This window comes from Pteropus vampyrus, unplaced genomic scaffold (genome assembly GCF_000151845.1).
Source record: "Pteropus vampyrus isolate Shadow unplaced genomic scaffold, Pvam_2.0 Scaffold35, whole genome shotgun sequence".
Lineage (NCBI taxonomy): Eukaryota > Metazoa > Chordata > Mammalia > Chiroptera > Pteropodidae > Pteropus > Pteropus vampyrus.
In genome coordinates this window covers 935,113-946,333 of record NW_011888816.1, presented here as the reverse complement: position 1 = coordinate 946,333, position 11,221 = coordinate 935,113, and the positions used below count along the sequence as shown (strand labels likewise).

The window sequence follows — 11,221 nt, the reverse complement described above, 5'->3', positions numbered from 1 at the left end:
AATTCTTCCATCACGGGGTCGTCGTGCAGGTTGAATGAGTTAGTGCATGTGTCTGGCACATAATAATCCCTTGATAAGTGGAACTGCGATTATTATTTGTCCTGATCTGATTTACTCTGAAAAGTCATTGGGCACCATTTAATAAGCGAATCCCTGTGCTCTTCTGCCTTCTTAGAAGCAGCTTGACCGCACATCATTGCCTGGAGCCTGTGTTATCTATCCAGCGACTTGTGCCTGAAACTGCTATTTGTTGTTTGGTTTCTGGTGTCTTCGTTCCTCGGTTTCGGTTGCTCTGTTTAAGATAATTAAGCTCTCTTTTTTGGGTATTCTCCAGGTTTCCCTGAAATTAATTTCTTGTTAATTTTCACAGCCCATGTTTAAGTCGGATCATCCCAAATATAAGTGCCAAATTTGGTGAAAACGTGTCCTGCCATTTTTAAGTGACGTGGCAAAAGAGAAACGGAAATCTCAGTGTAATTGTCAACATTCTGCAAGCCCGTCGAGCGTCCTCCTGTTTTAAAATCCTTCTTCCCCAGTGTCAGACTGGTCCCAGAGTAAGCAGCATTGGATTCAGGTCAAGTTCAACGTTCAACGATCTTCACTCTAAGGAGAGAAGGCATAGCTAATCTGGAGTAACAGGGCCTGACACATGTATTGCTTGATTCATTCAAGAAATAGTCACTGAGGACCAGCTTTATTCTAAACATTGGGCTTTCTGCTGTGTTAAATAGAAATACAGTTGACCCTTGAACAACATGGGGGTTCGGGGCATGGGCACCACCCCAATGTAGCTGAAAATCCAAGTATAACTTTTAAGTCTCCCCAAATTTATCTGTAGTCCCTTGGTATTCATGCGGGATTGGTTCAAAATCAGTAGGCCCAAGAAACATTCAGCAAGCTTTGCCGTTTTCTATAACTTGTTAATTCGTCGATTGGTTTGCTTTGTTCTCAATTAGAGATCTGTGAGATAATTCTAAGATACACTAAGAACAGTTTTACGGGAAGTAAAAAATATGGGCGTGACCCATGCACCAAGTCTGCTGTGTTAAGGCCTCAGCCATCTCCGTGGGCGTGTCTCTGGCCTGTCTTTCTCCCTCTCGGTGACATGTAATACAGCGGACCATTTCCTCTTTTTTGAACACTCCGCTCTCTTGTCATGAGACTCCACCTGCTAGGTTTTTCTCCTGCATGTTGGCTTCTTCCTCCCAATTTACTCCACGGGTTTTTCCTGCTTCGCTCCATTTATACGCACTCTATCTGGGTGAGAAAGTTCCCCTTTGTCCCTGGTTTGCTGAGAATTTTTAGGATGAATGGGTGTTGATTTTTGCCAAATGCCTTTTCTGCATCTGTCATCTTTCTGAGATGAAATATGGTTTTTCTTCTTTAATCTGTTAATGGGATGTATTATGTTGATTGAGTTTTTAAATATTAAACCAACTCTGTGTTCCTAGGACAAATTTCATGCGGCCATGATGTATTTTTTTAGTGTATCTATTGCTGTATTCAGTTCGTTAATATCCCTATGTGCAGGAGAGATACCGATCTCTAATTTTCTTTTCTTGTAATGTGTTTGTCTGGTTTCGATATCAGGGTTATGCTAGCCTCGTAAAACAAGCTAGGAAATGTTCACTTCCTGTCTCCTGAAAGCATCGTAGATTGTTGGTATTTCTTCCTTTATTGTTTAATAGCATTCACCAGTGATGGTACCCGGGAGATTTTAAAATTACAAATTATAGTTTCTTTAATGGATAGAGTGCTATTCGGATCTGGTTTCTGCATTCATTTTAAGCTGTGTTTTCAGTGAGTTTGTCCACTCTGCCTTAAATTCTGTTCTGGACTGCCTTCCCCTTTTTTTCTCTATCCACTCTTCCTAGGTAGTGTGGATGGGGAAGAAAGGCCACATACTAACCCGACAAGTTCAGGGGAGGCCAGCATGGTGGACCTTCCAAACTCAGAGACTGAAAGTAACCACAGAGGTTACTTCACGTCTGAACCTAAAATTTTCTAACCAAAAGCAGGTCGTGGAAGGTAGTCACGTCCTGGGGCTCGCGGCTTTCTTGACGAAGGTCAATCTTTACCTTAAGTGAGCCTGTCTGTTGTCTTTTTGCATCTTAGATAACACACTGTTGGATGTCAGAATAATCCCTTCTTCCAGACCCCTCTGGCCCAGAGCACAGACTCCTGAACCCCTTGTGGTTACCTCCGTCCCTGCGCCCCCCACACCATCTCCATGTGCTGTAAATGTTCATTATTAACTCTTTTGTACCTGCCAATGTTAAAGAAGTATGTGTCCCTCCATTTTACTTTTATCCATTCCCAGAGATGTCCCTGCTTTGCTTCCTCCCGTCCCCTTAATCTACCCCCAATGAACCTCCTGACGTCTCCTCCTTTGATTCTAATGTATAAAATAAGCTGCAAAACTGCCATTCTCTGGAGCATTTTCTCATTTTTCTTAATCCGTCGTGATTTTGCTTTCCGGCAATTGTCGTCAGTTTGGCTCAAATAAACTCATTAAAATTCTCTGCAGGTTTGGACGTTTCCTACATCAACAGTAGTCTCATCTGTCCCCTTTGGTTTAAATATGACATTCTTAAAAATTATGAACATTTCTAACACAGAGGTACAGAGGGCATTATCGAAAATACCCAGACCTGCCGTCTCGATGTAATAGATATTACCATTTAATCACATTAGCCTTAGCTTTTCCTTTTTCAATGTTACAGATACAGCTCTGCCCCTGCACAGCGAGGTTTCAGTCCTCCAGTTCAAAGTACTCACAATCCCAGAGTTTGTGTGTATCCCAGCCTTCACGTGTGCATGCTTTTACTCTATATTCTCTTGTTTAAGCATACATATGCACCTTTAGATGTACTGTTGTGTATTTTTAATTTTATATAAAAAGATCTTAATATTCTACATATTTTTTCACTCGGTATTTTGTTTCAAGATTTATCCTGTGTCCCTAGAGTCAGTTCATTCATTGTCGTTTATAAGTGCTGTGTCATTATGACAATATCTAATCGTTCATTTTCATATTGCTAGCGTTTTAGGTTGTTTCAGATTTTGTTCCAAGGAACATCCTCGCACCTGACTCATCAGCCTGTGGGAGAAGTGGCGTCGCTGGGTCAGAGTATAGGCAATCCCGTTATTACAACATCTTATAGTAAGAAATTGCTTTCTGAATGTTGGTGCCTATTGATAGACCTGTCAGCAATGATGACATTTCTTCCTGCCCTACATCTTTGACAACACTTATTAATGTTAGACTTTTTAATCTTTGCTGATTGGGTATAAGGAAATGGCATCTAATTGGGTTTTTAATTTGCATTTTCTCGAGTACTGTCCTCTCGAAGCTGAGATGTTTTCGTGTTTACTATCTGTTTCACTGACATGTGTTGGCTTGCTCACATTATCTGCCCAGTTCCTCCTGGGTGGTTCGTCTTCTTCATGTTGCTCTGGAGGAGTTTTTTATGTAGTCTAGACTATCGGTTCTTTGTTAGTTAAATGCAACGCAAATATCTTCTCTCAGTTCATGGTTTGTCCTTGCATTTTGTGAGCCCAGCCAAACCATAGATTGTAGTTTGGGTTTGAGAATGGGAGAGAATAATGACTCGGGGAGTTCAAGGTTGCTTTTGCAAATAAGTCGTGCAAAGAAGAGGCATGAGACAAGCCTGCTGATGGATTACTGGGGTCTCCCATGCACTCATAGTTCACGAGATGTGTCCACAATCGTCACAGTTCTTTGGGGAAAGCTAGAGTCACACACACTGACCAGACCACGGACACACAAGTAGATTCCACACGGACTTTATAAATGGAGAGATGGTGGTTTGGGGGTGATGAGTCGATCAGGCATGAGGTGCTTTAGTCTCCCACCTCAGATTTGGTGCAGGGTGCATGTGAGATGATCAATGAGAAAACCCTTTAAAAACTGTGATGTAATTTTCCAATTAATAATAGCATTAATAAGGTAGTCCTGAGGTTTGGGTGTTTAAGCAGGGGCTGCTGGAAGCCAGAGATAAATTATTCTCTTTCAGGAATCAGAAAAGGCTATGCTGCCAGTTGGTTTCTTCATAAACTCATACAATGTCTGATGACATATTTAAAGCTTAGCACCATATGGTGATTTTGTTGTGTTTTCATATGTTGTACGCACAGATGGTTGGAAAATAAAATTACCCACCTCCCACCTCATCTGGTCTCCCCAGCACCTTCTGGGCTAGAGGCAGGGTGATTAAAGCATCAATGTGCCGAGTCTCCCTTACAGACCGGGGCTGATCTGTCTCAGGCAAAAAGCCTCGGGCACCGCCTGAGTAGTTTTCTGCCTGGGCCTTTTTGTTGTTCCCTGTGAAGGAGGAGAGACCGTGAGGCTGTGTGTCTGGCAGCTGCACGATCATAAGGTGATGATCTGCGGATATCAGGAAATGAGGAGACTTCTCAGCAAGTAACAATAATATACATTTCATCAGTCGTCGGTTTGCCAGACAGTCAACACGTGTATATGCAGAGCCCAGAGAGAACAGAGCATGGCATTTAGGTTTCAAAGTTTCAGGTCTCTGTAGCATCTGAAAGTAGAGAGTGGGCTTCCAGAGCTTATGTTCTCAGATGTAATTTGAGGAAGAGAATGAATTGCTGGTCTAGTGTCTCGATTGGAAACTGGCCCATTTATCTGCCTGTCACATCCCTCCACATTCCCAGAGGAGGTCTGCTTTGGTCCTAGGTGCTGTCACTTGGACTTTTCACCCTGAAGTATTCGCTTGAATTTGATCCCCCATCTGCAACGATGGTGGGTTATTATACTGGCTAAACACAATTAAATGTTGTTTCTCATTTCTTGGAAATAAACTGTTGAATCTACTCCAGAGAAACCGTGACACTCTCTGAAAATAGCAATTTTTTGAGAGGCAGTAACCATGGTTGCTCTCAATTAGAAGCTGAATTGGTTTTAAATATAAAGTTTCGTTTTAGGATGGAAGAGAGAGAAAGCTGATCATTCCTGGGAAATCGGTCGGCTCATTCAGAGTAACGATTATGCCGCTGCTCTCTCCACCGGGCGACCGGCTGCCCTGGCTTCTTTCTCTTCTGCCTCCAAAGTCTTCTTGACTCCAATGCTCCTGCTTCCTGTGTGGGAGGAGGAACTATACCTATGCTGGGTCTTTTTTTTCCCCCTAAAGAAAAGTATTTTGAAATTGCACGTCAAATTTCACATTCTCCCTTTTTAAAAAAAGGAAATGTAAGGTAGATAAGGCCGCAGTCCCCTGGACCACCCCCTCCCCCACCAGGCCCTTCTGGGCAGTAATCTCTGGTATTTTCCAGTGTGTGTCCTCATCTGTACATTGTCATATGTCGCTGTGCCTTCTCCTGTATCCCTTCTCTTCGTCTGCTTGCCATTCATTTCTGCCTGACAACTACGAGATGCCAGTGGCTCCGCCCGGAGGCCGGTAGGAGGCCCCGTCATGGTGAGTCACGTGACTGTGACCACACCAGAGGCTGGCCCAGCTCTGGCTCCCGGGCCTCACCTCCCAGCCAGGTCTGGTCTGACTCGCCAGGGCTCTGATCCCTGTGTTTGCCTCTCCTCAGTAGCTGGCCCTTTGATATCCCAAATCCCAGTAGGCTTTGCGGACCTACTAGTGTTCCTGTGCTGGTCCTTGGCCAGTTTGCTGTCAGATCTTTCCTGTCCTTTGCTTTGAATGGCAGAAAGGCGGACTCTCTACAGGCCACAGTTCCCAAACTCTGGTGTCAGCTGGCCTCTGGCTGGTTCTGAACAATAAGAAATTCTGGCAAAATTGGAGAGCAGGAGGAAAGGAGAAGCCAGCAATTTTTCTCTGGCCTGGTTAGTGTCTCCTTCATTAATCTAATTGCATCCGGGCAGACCTGCCTGTTTCAGCTTCTGCAACTGGTCTCAGCCTTCGAGCCCTGTTAACTCTGCCTCCTCCTTCTGCCTCCCACCTGGAGGTGGTGGAGGTGGCAGTGTCCTGTTCTTCTGAATTTTGGAGTTGTTTACTGTCCCCTCGGCTTCTCACTCAATGTTAAATACTTAGGATATTTGTTAGAAGGACAGCTGGAAATGATGCTTTTTCATACTCAGGAAGTTTTTGTTTTGTTTTGTTTTATGGATTTGCAAGTTATAGCTACTAGGACTTTTTCTTGATTCCCTTCTGCAGAAAGCTCTCATATCCAAGAAGAGTTAACTCATGGGGAATTGAGAGGCCTCAGGTGGCCCTGGCATATAAATCCAGGTGCTGCTTTTTATGTTTTTTGTTTAGGGTAAATTGGCACACGTTACTTGTGGAACAGTGGAAGGATTAAACCACATTATGGTGAGAGACAGGAGTAGGATCTTTAGAGCTAAAAAAAAGGAAGGCATAGAATTGTTTCGGGGTGTGCTGCGCATAGTCTGGGCCGTAGAGAAATCGCGGACGAGAACGTGGGCACGATACACCGAGCATGGGGGTGTTTGACCTGGATGATGTACGAGAGACCACGACGTGAACGGGGCTGGCAAAGGAGGCAGCTGGCACAGTGTCTTCCACATAAGACACTAGACCAGCAATTCATTCTCTTCCGCATAAATGAGCTGTAACAATTTGGCCAGCAAGTCGAATGTGCTGCCAGGGAGGGGACAGACTTCGGGATTTTGTAATCTTGCTGTCAGTCTCCACTTCGTGCCCCTTGACGGTAGTGAATCATCTTATAGCACAAGAGCGTGCTCTGCACTTGATCTCATAGGAAGGTGGCTCATAGAAACCTTTAACCCAGTGATCCGGCCCATCGTGGAAGGAACTGTCCTGATTTCAAGATGCAAAAAGGACTTCCCACACTGTATTGTAGGACAGACTTGTTGTTGTTGTTGTTGTTGTTAGTTTTTGATAAGAATATGAACTATTAAGAGGCTTTAAGATTTTTCTAACTTTATTTTCATAGACAGCTTGGGTGACATGCAAGCTAAGAACATCTTTTTATGTAAACTTCATCTGACAACAAAAATAGAAATGAACAAGCGTGTTACGTAAATCCAGACAGATTTTTGGTGACTGTCTTCTGTATTGACTTTATTTAAAAATGTGGACGCCACCGAACAGAACGTTAATAGGCAGCAACATTGAACTGGTGCCATTTTGGCAGTTCCAACAAAGAAACCAAGTGGTGATTAAGTTTCTCCTTTCTCGTGGAACGGTTATACAACAGTTAGGCTACTCTGCCAGGGAAACAGCCTTGTGAGAGTTAAAACCCAGCCAGAAGCTGCACCCCGGCATTGCCCATGGGTGTGCTGAAGAACTTTCTAGTAATCCAGCACATGTCCCCACGTGGGATATTTTTAAAAAGCTCTTGAAAGGAAAGGAGAAAATAAACCGTGACGTTTAATAGTTAATAGGGGGGATATATTTCAGCCATGCATTAAGCAATACTCAAGAGACAGCCGTACCCTGATGGGTGTTTGTTTTTGTTAGGATTCTTGGCGACTGGGCGCTAACACACAGCTCAGACCAGCTTAAGCAGAAAGAGAGATTTTGTTTGTTTTTTTCCAGATCCTGGTGTCATTTACAGAATCAGAGGAAATGTGGGAACCAGGTCCATTAGAATTGGGACCATATCCCCAAAGCTCGTCATTGTCCCCAGTCTCTGTCCACGTCCCGCTTGTGCTTCTGTCCATGTGCCAGCTTTATTTTCTCAGACATCTCCACCAGGTGGAAGGCAGGGCCACCCGCAGCCCTGGTCTCCCATCCTTGTTTCTCCTGAACAGAGAGAAGAGAGTGTGCCACCATCGTCCTGGTCTCTGTGGCACACAACCCACCGCACCTGCCCCTCCAGACAAGGGACAGGCTTAGAGAAGGACTCTGGCGTGTGCCTCCCTCTGCAGCGCAGGTGGAGATGGGTATAGTGATTGGTGTCCGCAGCAAGACTGTATGAAGTTGGAGGGGGAGTGGTGTCCCAGAAGGGGAGGCCACTGTGTGGAGGGATGAAACACTTTGGGTCTGCTGTATTCGGCAGGAGGGAAAGAGACCTCAGGTCCAGGAAATCAACTGGATTGGGTTACGTTTGGTCAGATTCCTAACACTGAATTGATATACCCAGGGAATGTTAGAATTTTTTAAAAGTACATGTGTACATATACACACATAACATACTTAACGTATTTTATACAGACGTCTGTGATATGTGAAATGAAAAGGAAAGCAGGTCATAAAATAGTGTATGATAGGTTCTGTAAAAATAAACCAGCACGCCCCTATACATGTTTACGTATGTTTGTATATCCGTGTTTGAGGAGAAAGGCGAGGAAGGACACAGAGGTGTCATTGCTTACATCGAAGACTTGAGAATGGGGCTGGAGGCCAGGAGAGGATTGGCTTTGCCCCGGGTAGTCAGAGGTGAGCCCCTTCCTGCCCACACACAGATGGCTGCCTTCTGCGCGTGCGTTGTGCCTGGTCCAGGCAGCTGTGGCAAGAACAGCCAGGAGGCTTTCAAGTGAAGCACCTGATGTGAGCCATTGATGACGCAGGAAAGAACCGCTGGGTCCTGCTGTAGCTGGCTGGCCCTTTGAGCCTTGTGGTGTGTTCCATGTGGTCAAGAACTTCCAGTGACTGGCGTCAACCTGCTACGGAGGCTTGTCATAAGTAACCCACTCTTAGGAATGTACACGAATGAGGATGTGTGTGGCGTCAAGGTGTCTCCAAATCTGCTGTCAGATAGCCACCATAATCAACGTGGCCAAAGAGACATGGGCTGACATCTCAACAAGGGAACTGGGGATACACGACGTTGTGGGGTACTGAAGATCAGGAAAGTAGATGACAGCAGCTGTCACATGGAGCCTCCAACATGGGTCATCCTCATCCACAGGCAAGCTTCAGAAGTCCGGCAGGAAGAGAAGCTGTGTCTGTGGCTTTGTGTTCAAAATCAGTTATCACAGAAGGGTAGGGAACTGAGTTTTCAAAGCAGGTGTCTTTCCGGACAGTGAGTAGCAAGCCAGGCCTTCTGAGACTGTCCCTTGATGCCACAGCACATGTTTCAAGCTCTGTCTTGTTCACGGCTTGCTGTTGAACTTGCCGTCGAAGCTGCCAGCTGAGCTGTCTCTGGTTGTTCATTTGTCACTGGTTGTTCAGAAATTAATGCCTTACTGGTCTATCCTGGCTTGAGGTGATAGCTTCCGGTGTGACCTAGCTAGGCTGCTCACTCTTGTTGGGCCACGGTTGCTTAAACTGTTAAATAAGTGGATAGTTTGGAGGATAGCTCTCAAAAGCCTCTTTGAGCTCTAAGGTCTTAGGATTCCCTGTTCTTCAGAGAGTGGAAATACAGGAAATGGTTCAAAGTGGCTGTTGCACACTCAAAAGGTGGCTAGTGCAGCTGAGGAACTGCATTTTTAATTTTAATTAATTTAAATTTATATAACCACATGTGACTTAGTGGTTACCATAGTGGACAGCACAGCTCCTTAATTGGAAAATACTAACGTGACATGAGCATTTTGAATGACAATAGATTTTTATATGTACATATTTTTGAAATAGAAATTTTTTATAATTTCAGAAAAACAGTTCAGGTTCATTACAATGAACAGAAATACAGAAAAGAAGAAGAAAATAAAAATTAGTCATGAAAACACCTACTCAGAGATAACTGCTGTTGGCGCCTTGGTGAAGAACTTTTTGATTTCTTTGTATACTTCCGTCATGGGTAGCCAGCCGGTTTTCCAAAGCATAATGTGAAATCATCCAGAAAGGGATAACGCGTGTTGGTAGGAGAAAAATGCCTATTTATTGCCCGGAAGAGAATACAGATATGAAACTTAGCAAAATGCCATGCCTGATGTTCTCTTCTGGGTTCTAGGTCATCAACCCCATGGGATGGGACGCCTTTGGACTGCCTGCCGAAAACGCTGCGATTGAGAGGAACCTGCATCCAGAAAGCTGGACACAAAGGTACGTACTTACAGGCGTATTCAAACTCCTACACGCCGAAACCGTAACAACAATTTTTAAAAATCTGTGCATGAAAAATAGAAAGCAAAGCGAACAGAACATTGTAGCCTGCCAAGTGATAAACAGGATTGTATATATTGGTGTTTATCTTTTACTAAGAAATCACAAAGAGGATTTTGGGTGTTCATTCACGTGTTCGTTTTGAAGCTTTGCTATTCATGTGTTCATATTGAAGCTTTGCTATTCTTCCTTTGAGTATTTGCATTTGGAAGGAAGAGAAGGAGAAGAGGGTTGTATTTGTTAACTTTCTACAGTGCTTCTCGTCTTCTTGGCTATATTCAAATTCCACGTAATAATTTTCTCTGAAATTCTGTTAATTTTCTGCCTTTAGAACTTTGAGGCAAGAAGAACTTAGGCATCTGATACGGAAAATCTATGGCCAGTTTCCTCTGGGCACAGCTTTCTCTAAGGGACACACTCCCAATCCTGCTGTGCCTCAGGCTTCCGCGTACATGTGGGCCAGCAGCGCCCATGGCTCTCCCTCCTGGCAGCGTCTTGAGGGCAGGACCCAGCAGCATGTTCTGCGCCCACCCCATCAGCTTTTTCCGCAGAGGTCTGGGGCCCTACCCCACCCACTCCTCTGAGATGTAGGAGTGTGGTTCCAGGGCCTGTCCCCAGTGCATCTCCACCTTCCTTTGCTTTATCTTGATCAAGGCTACATTGTAAAATCATCCACTGCACCATTCAGTTTTCCGGGAGAAACGATGATCAAATAAAATGGATCATATAGGGCATAAATTTGACGGAAGCTAGACCAGGGATTGGCAGATGTACAGCCCGTGGGCCAGATTTGGCCTTGCTGACTTTATAAATATAGTTTTATTGAAACGCAGTCACACTCATGTGTTTACATCTTGTCCATGGCTACTTCCAGTATACAGTGGCAGAACTGAGTAGTTGTCACCGAGATCATATGGCTCACAAAGCAGAAAACATGACCATCTGGCCTCTTACAGAAAAAAAGGTTGCAAACCCTGTACTGGAGAGTAGCAGTCAAGAAGATGGTGCCCGAATCAGGCCACCTAGGTGCAAATCCTGCCTTTCCTTCTTGCTGGCTGATCAACCTGAGTGAATGACTTCACGTCTCTGTGCCTCAGTGTACTTATGTGTAAAAGAGGGACAGTCACAGTTCCTACCTCGTATGAATGGTAAAGATTAAGCACCATCTTAGTCAGCTGCTGTAACAAAAATACCATCGTCCAGGTGGCTTATAAACAACAAATTCATTTCTCACAGTT

The 11,221-nt window shown here is 44.4% G+C and overlaps 1 protein-coding gene across 1 annotated transcript in view; it reads left to right on the top strand.

Annotated features, from left to right (window-relative positions):
• Positions 1-10,152, top strand: part of LOC105290382 (probable leucine--tRNA ligase, mitochondrial) — a 20,041-nt gene extending 9,889 nt beyond the window's left edge. The window contains exon 4 of the mRNA XM_023529036.1: positions 9,832-10,152. Coding sequence (XP_023384804.1) covers positions 9,832-10,128 — 297 coding nt within the window. The 3' untranslated portion in view covers positions 10,129-10,152. The remainder of the gene's footprint in view (positions 1-9,831) is intronic.
• The last annotated feature ends 1,069 nt before the right edge of the window (positions 10,153-11,221 follow it).